General features: G+C 43.0%; 5 protein-coding genes across 5 annotated transcripts; all 5 read right to left on the bottom strand.

Moving 5' to 3' along the window:
- Positions 1 to 518: 518 nt before the first annotated feature.
- BJ212DRAFT_1483149 (uncharacterized protein) lies at positions 519 to 1,553 on the bottom strand (the record flags this gene model as incomplete). Its single annotated transcript, XM_041340567.1, has 2 exons — positions 519 to 1,052; positions 1,293 to 1,553. 2 exons carry the CDS (start codon positions 1,551 to 1,553, stop codon positions 519 to 521), a joined length of 795 nt encoding a protein of 264 aa, XP_041190683.1.
- A 258-nt stretch (positions 1,554 to 1,811) lies between these two features.
- On the bottom strand, positions 1,812 to 4,521 carry BJ212DRAFT_1483148 (uncharacterized protein; the record flags this gene model as incomplete). Its single annotated transcript, XM_041340566.1, has 13 exons — positions 1,812 to 2,179; positions 2,327 to 2,371; positions 2,432 to 2,554; positions 2,626 to 2,714; positions 2,769 to 2,818; positions 2,877 to 3,109; positions 3,693 to 3,776; positions 3,823 to 3,870; positions 3,924 to 4,061; positions 4,140 to 4,256; positions 4,305 to 4,356; positions 4,409 to 4,447; positions 4,516 to 4,521. The coding sequence occupies 13 exons, from the start codon at positions 4,519 to 4,521 to the stop codon at positions 1,812 to 1,814; spliced, it is 1,392 nt and encodes a 463-aa protein (XP_041190682.1).
- Positions 4,522 to 4,931: 410 nt separating this feature from the next.
- BJ212DRAFT_1483147 (uncharacterized protein) lies at positions 4,932 to 5,512 on the bottom strand (the record flags this gene model as incomplete). The annotated part of the gene is made up of 3 exons (XM_041340565.1): positions 4,932 to 5,053; positions 5,101 to 5,374; positions 5,423 to 5,512. 3 exons carry the CDS (start codon positions 5,510 to 5,512, stop codon positions 4,932 to 4,934), a joined length of 486 nt encoding a protein of 161 aa, XP_041190681.1.
- Positions 5,513 to 5,815: 303 nt separating this feature from the next.
- Positions 5,816 to 9,037, bottom strand: BJ212DRAFT_1483146 (uncharacterized protein; the record flags this gene model as incomplete). The annotated part of the gene is made up of 13 exons (XM_041340564.1): positions 5,816 to 5,968; positions 6,830 to 6,848; positions 6,906 to 7,081; positions 7,132 to 7,308; positions 7,360 to 7,536; positions 7,583 to 7,635; positions 7,683 to 8,101; positions 8,166 to 8,317; positions 8,418 to 8,453; positions 8,506 to 8,601; positions 8,648 to 8,671; positions 8,722 to 8,814; positions 8,867 to 9,037. 13 exons carry the CDS (start codon positions 9,035 to 9,037, stop codon positions 5,816 to 5,818), a joined length of 1,746 nt encoding a protein of 581 aa, XP_041190680.1.
- Positions 9,038 to 9,522: 485 nt separating this feature from the next.
- Positions 9,523 to 10,953, bottom strand: BJ212DRAFT_1276699 (uncharacterized protein; the record flags this gene model as incomplete). Its single annotated transcript, XM_041331300.1, has 3 exons — positions 9,523 to 10,128; positions 10,175 to 10,390; positions 10,483 to 10,953. The coding sequence occupies 3 exons, from the start codon at positions 10,951 to 10,953 to the stop codon at positions 9,523 to 9,525; spliced, it is 1,293 nt and encodes a 430-aa protein (XP_041190679.1).
- Positions 10,954 to 12,760: the final 1,807 nt, after the last annotated feature.

Below are 12,760 nucleotides of genomic sequence, written 5' to 3'. Positions count from 1 at the left end.
TATAAAGGTTTGAAGCAAAATCCACAGCTGCCGTCTTTTGCAGTGAAGAAACAGATGACTGAATTTCATCTTCAGGTAGGGGTGGTAACTTGCATGGTGAAGCTTCATATGAAATGATGGGCATCAGGAAATTGACCCGAAACTGATATGGCCAGATACACATGACAAATAAAACATTATTATATGTCTAGCCTTAGATTTATATATTTTTCTCATCATGTCACATATATATGAAAGAAGGTATGATTACACAATGGAGATAGAATTTTGATATGTGTATTATAGGTCGACAGCAGTGTGATGACAGAACCCTCCAACCATTATAATTGGCTGGCCTCAAGACACATAATTATATGTTCAGCTTTGAAATTAGATGATGTTATCATGTGGTCACAGATGTATGAAATAAGGTATGACAATATGAGGGAGAAATAATATTGATATCTATTTTTGATGGGACAACATGACAATTAAACATTCCATATATTGCAACGGGCTGGCCTTAACAAACATTACTACTAGTAGATGACAGTACTAGTAGTGGTACATAGCAGTGTGATTGTAAGTAAAAGTGTTGTAAGAGGTAGCCATGGATATTCTTCAACCTGCTGCTCTGCATTGACTGCCTGTTCTCCAACCTCCTGATCTCTGACATGGACCTTGTCGCAGGCAATATCAGCCTCAAGATCTTCAGGAGGAGTTCTGGTTCTAGCAGGGGAGATGATGGATGCAGACAGCTGTGTCACAGGTGCAGGCCCAGGCCCACTGATGGACATGGGTGCTGGAGGCATGTGACGGGTACCCTTTGCCTCCATGGGGGCTGCAGGCATATAAGGGGGGAGCTTTGCAGGAGTGTTCAACACAGCTGTATCATACCACTCTTTCCTAATCAAGTCCTGATTGACACCAGTGGAATGCATGGAGAACATGATGAGAGCAAGGTCACCTGGGGGAAGTTTAGCAGCAATGCAAGCTGTGTGCGCTTTGTCGCCTGTGAGGTCTGCGTCAACTGAGAGGATGACAAAGTGGATGGTTGGCTTCGGGGCAGAGAACTTGATGACTTGTTGAAGAAGCCACCATGAACGAGCTCACCCGAGGTTGAGGCTGAGATGTCAAACCTGATGTGCAATGCAATGAAACTGTCATTGCTTGGGGTGCCATTTCATGGAGTGAAAAGAGTCAGTGTCAGTGCTGGGGATGATACATAATAAGAGTCACCCACTACAAATACGATTAGAACCAGAAGATCACACTAGCACTGATAGAACTCACAGCACATCATCCATAATGACCTCAGGTAGTTCCCATACAACAAAACTGCCATCAGAGGTGACACCTGCCAGTCTGTTGCTGTATACAGCCATATTGATGACCAATATGGCAGGTGCAAAGACCATTGGCAGCTGAAGAAGAGTGCGATCACTGCTTGATCGCAAGATGATGTGAACACGACCCTTGGTCATGGCATATGCAATCCAATGAGTAGCGCTGATGGTCATACCAGGCAAGAAGACAGAGTCCTGCTTGACCAACACAATTGCAGTAGATTCCATGGTGTCTCTAGGAGCCTGCACATTGTCCAGTAGCTGTGATACATTGAATACAATAGTTTGAGGTTGTGAGCTAAGTGAGTGTAAGTAAAGGCACATGTCAAAAATGTGGAAAACTTGCCTTGGACTCATATGTGCATTTCCTTTGGCAGCACCTTTGCCTCTGCCCTCATTCTTCTAGGTGTTACAAGGACTGGGTGAACTGTCCTTCTCCTGCCTAGCAGGCGGCATGGGAGCCTGGCTGAGAGGAGACTCCACAGGTCATGGCTGAGGATGCAGCTGCTGGGCAGCAGGCTTTGGGGGAGAACTCCTAGGAGGTGAAGCATGGCCAGGCTTGGGAGGAAGAGGTGGGAGTGGGGGCATAGTGCGAGGTTGGATGAGTTGCTGCTGAGGGGTTGGCTGTGATTCCACCTGGGAATATTCATCTGTGGTGCTATAAGGGTCATAAGTAGGAGATGAAGCCTGTCCAGAGGGGTAGGACTGCTGGAACCTGGTCAACTGGTCCATAAGGTTTGCCATGGACTTGCACTTTGGATCATTGAGAGATTTAGCAGATTTTTTACCAATATACGCACTGGCCTGCACAGTAGATGAGGAAGTGGAGTCATTTTGGGGAAGGACAATGCCAACTAAAGTTTGGATGGCATGATATGATCATGCTCAAGTCCTTGTCATGCACCATATGTATCATGAGGAAATCAACAAGGAGGATATTGCCACCTGTGTAGCATAGTCATTTGATACAGGCCAATGCAAGAATTCAGATAAGGACTTACAGCTGAGAGAGAGCGGGGCTTGGGTAACAATGATTTGCTCTTTGTCTGGAAGCAAGTAAATACTTTAGCTAGGAGTGATTGCAGAAGGAATGAGAAATGACCTACCAGTGGGAATGTACTGTGCATGAGCAGATCTGACTGAACCTGAACCTGGTGTTTCGCTTGGTGTTGGCAGTTGAGTAACCAGGTTTTGCATCATCCAGATGAATGGAAGTGTGATTGTGATATCTGCATTGAAAGTAGAGAACAACTCAGTACTCAGTGGTGCATCAAGCCCCAGAGCCAGCCAAACAATGCACAATCACCCTTTCCTGGCCATACCTCTTCTTGATAATGCAAGGGTATCCAATTCAGAGATGAAGAAAAGAAAAACAGTTCAATATTATACCTACAACTCTTGTCAGTCACACAAAACAACTGAGCAATGAAACTATTTACTTACATTCCAAGCATATGCAGCACAGACATGGAAAGATTATCCACAAACAACACCTGAATGTGGATATTCACAGGTCACTACAGAAAAGGTGCACATACAATCAGCATACACAGTGGCACTGCAAGAAGAGAGCAACTCATAGGCTCCTGCAACAACACCCAGAACCCAATCATGCATAATCCTACTCATCTGGTCCCTCCCCTCCTCATCCAGAATCATAAAATGCCCATCTTTGAGCACATCAAGCCAATGCACAGAGCACATATTGAACTCTGAGGAGTTGCTCAGCATCTTGCTCCACTTCACCTGGTCCAGCTTCCAGTTCCCAAAGAGCGTCTCAGGGTCTGTGTCAGGTGAGGCTGGTGATGGTTGGTAATGGAGTCTGAATTGGTATCAAAGTCCACCCATGGCCATGGGCCCAATGGTGCTGGGTGGTGAAACAAGTTATTGAAGTAGCTGAATCATTGTGCAGGGAAAACACTCACATGATGTGTGTGATCCTCTGGTGTAGTAGTATTTGGCAGTGTCTGACTGAAACAGGTAGGACCAAGTAGACACTGTTGACTAAGATGAACTATCAGCACCTTGTTCAAAACCACCTCAAACAACAAGAAATTTGCACTTATGGGGCCACAAAATGATGTAATTTGATTCAATTTATTGATTGCAATCACATACTGATCATTAACTTAGCAGTATTGCAGTCTTCAACAGTTTGTTGGAAGACTATTTACTTTATACATAGCTGATCTACCTATAGAGTAAGAAAGATGCAGGAGAATGAGGTGCGACACAAACAGGGTGAGGTGAAGCAGGCAAAGGCAGTTGATTGTGAAAGGAGAAAGGGGCGGTGGAGGCGGCATGTGTTGAAGATCATAATGATGTGCATGATCAACACTGATTGAGTGGTGAATAGTACTAATATACCTGTAGGATTAAGGCAATGGGAGTCTGAGGGAGAGCAGGTGAGGATTGCACAGTCATCCAGGTCTGGTGTATAATGTATCATGGCTGTACAATGATCAATACATGTTTAGTCTCATCCAAGTTCACACACCAGCAAGTATTGCCTGTGTTGGGGTCACAACTGAATATGCAAAGAAGACTGGAAAACATTCTTTGAGACACTAAATTAGTGTGATAGGTGTCTGCAGTTACCAGGGTTAAAGTCAATATCTGTACCATGAAGGTTGAAAAGCCATGCGACTTCATCAAGAAGCGTAACAACTGAGGCAACAGCATTCTTCTTTGCAATCTCTGCCCATAAGTGCTGAAGTTTGCTCTGGAATGTCTCTCCTGCTCAAAGTGTTGGTCTTGAACTATGCATAGTCATATCATGCTTATCAGTATATTTAACATTCAAAGGGAAAACACTGTTCTGAGGATGCGGGGGTTGGTCCTTGCCCCAGACAATGTCGACAGGGTTTTGATGGAGAGATACAAACTCAGATCCCCTAGGTTCAAGAGATTTTTCAAGACTCTTGGCATCCACTGCTATCATGTTAGCCAAACAACAAGGAGAAGTGGTAACACCTGTACCAGCTGAAATAAATGCAGGATTGATGCCAATATGGGTCCCTTGCTCGAGGTGCTGTCATAGTATTTGATCAGTGTAGGGTCCCAGAAGGACAGGAAATATTGACTTTAGGGATAAATTCCTGCGATGTGGGCACATCTTCCTCCTAAGTAAGTAAAAAGACATCAACAGCACAGGTGGAACAGCATGATACTGTCACTGGAAATTTAACACCACCATTTTGAGTCTAAATGAATGAGTCATTATCGAACACGTAGTATGAAGCAGGAGAATGGGAAAACAGGCCCACCTAAGAGAGCACACAAGGGCACTAGTATGAGACAAGCACTGCCACATAGGGGTTAGAACAATTTGAGGTAATAAGCATGAAACCTTACCAAAGTACCAAAATATGTGTTTGAGTGTGAGTGAACAAGCATGTATGTCCCTTGGGTGTTAGGGGTACAAAGACTTTTCCCACCATTTGATATGGACAGATGCTGATTGACAATCATGGTAATAGAAAAAACAGTCACAGAAATAACATAAAAGTCCATTGTACAACTAGCTCGCATTATAGTAATATAATGGTGGAAAATATGAGCTGCATAGTTAGACTAGGAAGTGAAACCAATAACCCAGTGATATAACTACAAGTCAGAATATGGGAGTGACCAGGAACTGGAAGATGTGGATGAGGTTGACATCCAGTCATCAAATCGAGCATCAGATAGATCTGATCCATCCATCTCAGCAGTTTCAGAAGCCCAGCCTACAACCATCTTAGTATGAGAAACTTCGAAAAAGCTGCATGCCCACCATCATCATTGCAGTGGAACTCAGTGATGCATAAAATGGCTTCAGACAGCATGTTGACTTCAGACTGTGTGCATTGCTTCTTCAAGTCCAGAATGTGAAAATCAGACTTGAGCACAAGCAGCGATTTAAACTCCTTTGCTATGAAGTTGTTGCCATGGTCGAGGTGTGGGGGCTTGTTGGCTTCTGCCAATGATGCACTCGTGTATACATGATATGTGAAGTTGTCAACCCAAGCTTTCATTACATGAGGTAGGGGAATAAATTCATCGTCAGGCTGCACAGCATCAGAATACCACGCCCTTGTAATATGAATAGCACTCACCCTTGGGATATGTTCATGACAACAGGCATATTGCAGAGTTATTTGGAAACCATTAGAATCTTGCATAGTGTCTTGAGACTGTGATGACATGAGAAGCCATGCGTGGCATTTTTCTTGAACAGCCTTGGTAGGTTGTGTGGGTGAGATAGTCTGAGACAGATGCTTTGCATGCTCCCATATACCCAACAGTGTTGGGTGTGACCAGCTTCTTTGGATCAACACCACTTGGAGCTAGGAACAAATTTAGTGTCAGACATGATCCTTTGAACAACATGACTCACTTGGGTGACATCTAGCATTCAGCTCTTCACACAAGTTCACAATAGCATTTGTGAACAATGATACCTCTATCTGAGCCTGATTCATTCTCTCCTCCATCAAAAAATGCCCCCCTCACTTGAGGTATTCCAGGCAACTCTCCTCTTCTTGCTGGAGGGTTGTCTGCATCATGTCCTCCATGAGGTGTGCTTCAATGAGAGCCTTGATATCAAGTGGATCAACCAATCCAAACAGCATGGAAGCTGTGGTAAAGAGGGAGTCTGGAAGCTGGAGGTGGGGTTGTGAGAGAGTGATGAGGGAAAGAGACATGCACTAACAGATTTATGTCCCTTTGTCTGCAGCCAAGACACCAGGTCATTTTCATTGTGTTCAATTCCAAGAAAATTGAGGTTCAAAGCTGCATCTGATGTAGAAAGAATAATATTTGACATATCGAAGGTGGTGGGCAGAAAAAAAAGGCCTCAAGTATGTTCACACACCCATTGAATGCTGACTCAACATATACAGTTGATCTTGTAGGAGCAGTGGCCAAGCTATGGCGCACCATGGATCAAACTGTAAGAACATTAGATTTGAAAATGACAATAACAAGATTAAATTCACACACATTTTGAATGCAGCGAAGTCTAGGTCTCGCTTACACAACTATATTGTAGGCTTAGGAACATGATCATGTGCCATTGGTGTGCCATCAGTGCGCCATTGATAAAATTAGCTGTCCTCAAGGCTCCATTATGGAAGAGATGACTTCTTCCAAAGCCCCTAAGTTGTGCCATCAGTGTGCCATTGATAAAATTTTAAAAAAAGAGGCTGTCCTTGAGGCTCCATTATGGAAGAGATGGAACTTCTTCCAAAGCCCCTAAGTGGCATGTGAGCATGGATATTGGTATAGGCATTGTCACTTACCTTATAATTGCCTTGTAGGACGACTTGACATGCTGTGGTAATGAATGTTTAGGAGGCTGTACTTGAGCCCCTTGTTTTAAAAATTCAGAGTCACAAAGGTTTGATAATGGAAGACAAATTGTGTACATTTCAAAAGAGCACCTTACAGATGACATGAATGGAACATAATGTTAGGAGGCTGCTTTCTTCCTTGCCTTCTTACTAAGGCTAAGACTGGCTCACCCATTTGACATCACCCTTCCTGCACATTCCATTCTGATTAGCTAGTGGTACAGACATCACATCTATGTAAACTTACCTGACATCACATAACATTTTCATAGCCAACATAAATGCTGTGTGGCCAGAATTGCTGGATTGTTCAAATAGCATAGGAAGCATCTGGCATACATGCGCATGAAAATTGCTTGTAGACATGAATGCATGGAAGTCTTTGACTTCAATATCAAGGAATGTCAACAGGACGATGTAAGCCTAATGAAATTGGTGAATGAAAAAGAATATAGAGTAGAAAGGCAACTGACATTGGTCAGTGCCAAGGCCAAGGTTGCCATGGGTGGGTATGCTGCATGTCTAAAGATTGCAGGACACAGATCTGCAAGACAGATATGATTGCCTTGTGTGCTGTTGTGCCAGAAGATCACATAGTACATAAACTCTTTTGTGACCTGGTGGAGGAGAAACCATGCTATACCATTATCCTGTGTGACAAGATAAGAGTTTGAGCACCAAAGCTAATTCAGAACACTTACAGTGAGTGGAAGACGATTTGACTGTGGGGGCTTCAGCTTAGATAGCAGTGATATGACCTTATTATTAAGCGTGGTCCCAAAGATTGTGCTGAGGTCAAAGCCAGCACGATTGCTTTTGAGTGTCGCAAAAATGTGACACTTGTTGTCATGCATAAAGAGACTAAACCAAGTGTCGCCCTGTTCTGGGATGAGACAGGTAAGGGAAAACAAGGATAACATGAACAAGAGCCAGGATGTCTGCTTCAGACATGGGAGTGTTGTTTGCTATTGTGACCACTATGAGAGAACTTAGCATGCATGTCAGAGAGAATCAAGCTGCACACTGTTTTCCAAGTCCTGCAGCTGAAATTTTGACTGAGTCAGAGCATCAGGCCAGATGGAGTTAAGCAGTGCCTTTTGCTCAGTAACATAATCAGACATGACAAGTAGGAACAGATTGGGACATTCCCTGCAACAAATAGCAGCTCGTATCATGCACCGAAGGTTGGCAAGAGCCTTTCCCCAGTTGGGGTACTGGTGTGAAATACGTTGCAGTGTAGTGTTTTTGGTTTTGGTCCTGGGTTTGTGATGAGCACCAGTTTTTTGTGTGGTGAGATTAGACATGTGGGCATTGGGGTTGCCTCCACATGCCAGATATGCGGAGGTGCCATTGTGAGAAGTCTTGAGGATAGATGAACTGATCAATGAGCCAGGAAAACCAGACTCCAAAGAGTCAGCGGCAGGACTATAGGCCCAAGTTGCACTGGAAAGAGGGTCATAATGTAAATGATCAATGGTGGGATATTGCCCAGATGATTCCAAAGAACTAGGTGTGATCATAACTGAGGGCAGTGAGATCTGGCATTGGCAGGAGAGATGTTGAGTTGAAAAGAGGGAACCCCACAGAATATAGAACAGGATCATAGCCTGAGGGATGGAGTGCGAGATGGACAATGGTGTCCCCAAAGTTCCATGTTATCTACGATATTGTCAGGTTAGAGAAAGATAAAAGTGTGAGGTGCATGTACACAACTATAAATGTTGTAATTATGATTGGCATGGCCCAACCTTTGGCCTACCAAGGGAAGAATAAACATAGGAGGCAGGTGGTCCTGCTGTGGGGTTGATCAGTGGAAAGGCATGGGGCACTGTCGAGATTCAACGTACCGCATAGATGGGCACTTCCAAGCCTGGCACTTCCTCATAGGCATCATGTAACAATGGAGTCAACAAATAAGCTGATAATACAACCTTCAATTTTAACTAGAGCAGCAGTCAGCATATATAGCACACAAAAATAAACACTTACAACAACAAGATCTGCATGTGTAGACTGCACTGACAATGAGACATTGCAAACAAAATGTCAAGGAATGCAAATACATAGAGAGGGTAGAGAACTGTCGGGGACCCAGCAGAAATATACCCTATGAATGGTAATGAAGCCATTACCTCAGGGCAATTATTCAAAACAAACTGTAAAAGGAGTGAGTCCTCCAGATGATTTGAAGTGAAGAACACAACTTACTGAGAAGGTGAAGAATGCATTTTCTCGAAAGAGAATTGAGTCAAAGAAAGGTGCACCATTGTCTGGATTGTAGAGGATATCCATCACTATCTGGATAGAGTCAAGAGGTAAAGAAGACGCTTTTAAGGATAATACCTGTGAGAAATTAGGCAAGTGCCATTGCAGTGCCATTGTGTTATTATGTTCATTCTTTATTACATGTATTATGTGCATATGGATGTATTGAATGTGGACATATGCATTGTGGTGATGTGCATAGAATATCATAACCCTGTGCCATCAACTTGAATGCTAAAATGTTAAATTTTTTTATGTGTGATGACTCACTGCTAATTCTCATAATCTAAATCTACATTGCTATAGTACATATCATCAAATTCCTCTGTCAATGATTTGTTACTGGAACCAAATTGCTCTCCAATGGCTTCCACTCTCGAGGTACCATCATCTTCCTCTTCGTATTCACTATTATATTCATCAGCATCTCCATTGTTGCCCACATAGTCAGCAGGGACGTCTTCTACTTCACTTCCTCCTCACTGAAGATCAACCTGTGCACCGCAATGGTGAGAATAAGTGTGTCCGACCCCAAGGCCAAAGTGGAATCACATCAGCATGTCACAGTCAACAAACCTGAAACTGTGAGTTCAAGATTGCTATACACAAATTATGCCCCTGACCCACTGATTAATGAAGTATGCGTGCCAATCATCCTTGTCCCCTGCACAAGCTGACATACCCGATCCTTCTGGATGTCTCTTGTCCTTCTCAAAACATGGTATTATGTGGCAGCCCCTTAGGACATTTGCTGGATCAAGGAAGTTGAACAAATACTGGTCTGCCATGAGCAGAAATCTAACCTGATTTAAGGTCAAGGTCTCCCAGGCAGAGACCTGAGCCATGGGCTCATACCAGCAAACCCATAAGAACTCCATTTGTAGTGGAGTGTAGTTGACCATGCCACTTCCAATATAGATAACATTAACATGATACACACCCAGCATGTTACCATAGACAAATTTGTGCCCTTGGTGCCCTACATCATTGGCAGCACAGAGAACCATCACATTGCAGTGGGAAGTCCTAGGGTTGATGACATCTTGAGCTCTGCGAACATCATAGTTAGTGTAGTTGAACCTAGCAATGTTGTGGCAATACATCCTATTGTCCTTGATAATGACCTTATTAGTGTCATTCTCTTCTCCCACTCCTGGCACAGCAATTTGTTCCAGCAGATGATCCTTGAGCTTTACAAGGAAATTCTGTGGGGCATGTTAGGAGGTGTTTGTGCACAATGATTCATCTCACCTTGATTGCTGGATCACCCTTGTGGCTGATTAAATACAATCCTATATGAACAGGACTTTTTTCTGTCGCACCAATATGGTGGTGGATGTGTGGGTTTCTGGCTAATTCTGCAATTTCGATGTGGGGGCAATGAACTATCTTGTCACTGATACGACAAATATGAGCCTGGCGGCATTTGATCTGGGTCAGCTGTTTCTCAAATGATTTGCAATCCGTCTAGCAATATCTGGACTTGGGTGAGTGATGCTTGAGTTCACCATACAGTGATTGGTGAGTTAAGTGTGAAGATTAAAATTTATGAGACGGACAGGTTCAGAGCTGTATGAATTGGACATGCCATATTGACAGATTGTAGACACATAGTCACCCAAAGCATGGAACTTGTACGTCTGGAAGTTGAATTCTTTTTTGCACTTGACAGCAGGTGATGTCTGTGACTCCACCACCTCCCCTTGTTCCAGCATGCTAGAGCTATGCTTACCTTTCTTCCCTCCCACCTGTTTTGCTGCTTGTTTTGCTTTGCATTGGGCATGAGCTTCAACCTCCTGGTGAAGTTCTTGTAAATTGTAAGCTAAGCAAACTGTTGCTTTGAAGTCGCAGAATTGTTGGCCAACTGCCAAAGTGACACAATCCATGATTTCTAGTGTCCAATCAGAATGCATTTGGAGTTTGGTGAGTCTGTGCCAATGCACCATGGTAAAGAGCAAATGCAAAACAGATGAATTATGTGGCTCAGGGAGAATGTCATATCTGCATATCCAGATCTCAGATCCAACCATTATCTCATCTCAGATCCACATCTTATCTCTGATCCTATCCACATCTTATCTCCCTCCAACATCTTGTCATTCAATCTGTCCACTTGTCCGGTCTGGTCCACAACTCATCCGAATCCACAACCAGTGCTCATCTCCTTTCGGTAACCCCCTAACTCCGGTGTTTCAGTTACAGTGGCTCAAAAAACTGTCCGCATGTTTTGACATTTTTCACTATCTATGATATTGTGTGAGAACGAACAAATGCCTCAAGGACATGCTCATACCACATTGTAGTATGGCTTCAGGGCTTTCATTTGAGCCCTACACCGTGTGAATCGGTGGAAATATGGTGGAGATACAAGGCTTACAAAATCATGACTCATGCAGACAGTTTTTTGAGCACATATTAAAACTATATAAATCATCATCTATGACACCATAACAATCATGCCACCATTAAATAAATTATAAAGTGGTGTCATTATGTCATTTTAAAGCCATATCTAACTATACAAACCAAAAATTTCCATATGTCATGGTTATATTCACCATGAAAGCCACCCCCCTGCTCAAAGGAATAATATCCTCTCTCTTTCCTATTCTGGCCTCTCTGCTTGTCAAATTTCCTCTAGAACTGGAGTATGCAAGTCCACTGTGGCCAAGTTCATCAAAGAAAGTCACACAGACAAGGAAAACTTCTGTGAAGGGCATCCATCCAAGCTCACCTCTACTGATAGGAGGGCTATTATTCAACATATCACTACAGGAAAGGCTGATAATGCTGTCCAGGTCACCTATTACATCAATTCCACCATCACATTCCCTGTCTCTTCACACACTGTGAGAAACATTCTCAAGACAGCTCATCTCAGGTCAGTAACAAGGAAGAAAAGGCTCTCCTCTCTATCACACATAAACAGAGATGACTAACCTTTGCCTTAGCCCATCAGAATTGGATTACATGGACTGGAAGCATGTTATATGATCATATAAGACCACAATAAATAGGATTGGGTCAGATGGCAAGGTATATATGTGAAACAAGAAGGGTGCTAGTCCTCTCTGCATATGTGTGATAGAGAGGAGAGCCTTTTCTTCCTTGTTACTGACCTGAGATGAGCTGTCTTGAGAATGTTTCTCACAGTGTGTGAAGAGACAGGGAATGTGATGGTGGAATTGATGTAATAGGTGACCTGGACAGCATTATCAGCCTTTCCTGTAGTGATATGTTGAATAATAGCCCTCCTATCAGTAGAGGTGAGCTTGGATGGATGCCCTTCACAGAAGTTTTCCTTGTCTGTGTGACTTTCTTTGATGAACTTGGCCACAGTGGACTTGCATACTCCAGTTCTAGAGGAAATTTGACAAGCAGAGAGGCCAGAATAGGAAAGAGAGAGGATATTATTCCTTTGAGCAGGGGGGTGGCTTTCATGGTGAATATAACCATGACATATGGAAATTTTTGGTTTGTATAGTTAGATATGGCTTTAAAATGACATAATGACACCACTTTATAATTTATTTAATGGTGGCATGATTGTTATGGTGTCATAGATGATGATTTATATAGTTTTAATATGTGCTCAAAAAACTGTCTGCATGAGTCATGATTTTGTAAGCCTTGTATCTCCACCATATTTCCACCGATTCACACGGTGTAGGGCTCAAATGAAAGCCCTGAAGCCATACTACAATGTGGTATGAGCATGTCCTTGAGGCATTTGTTCGTTCTCACACAATATCATAGATAGTGAAAAATGTCAAAACATGCGGACAGTTTTTTGAGCCACTGTATACCATCCAACATGGCAGTGAATTTATCAATGAA

Source organism: Suillus subaureus (assembly GCF_016647635.1).
Source record: "Suillus subaureus strain MN1 chromosome Unknown BJ212scaffold_26, whole genome shotgun sequence".
Taxonomy (NCBI): domain Eukaryota; kingdom Fungi; phylum Basidiomycota; class Agaricomycetes; order Boletales; family Suillaceae; genus Suillus; species Suillus subaureus.
Note: the sequence above shows the minus strand (reverse complement) of the source record. Positions and strands in the feature narration are given on the sequence as shown.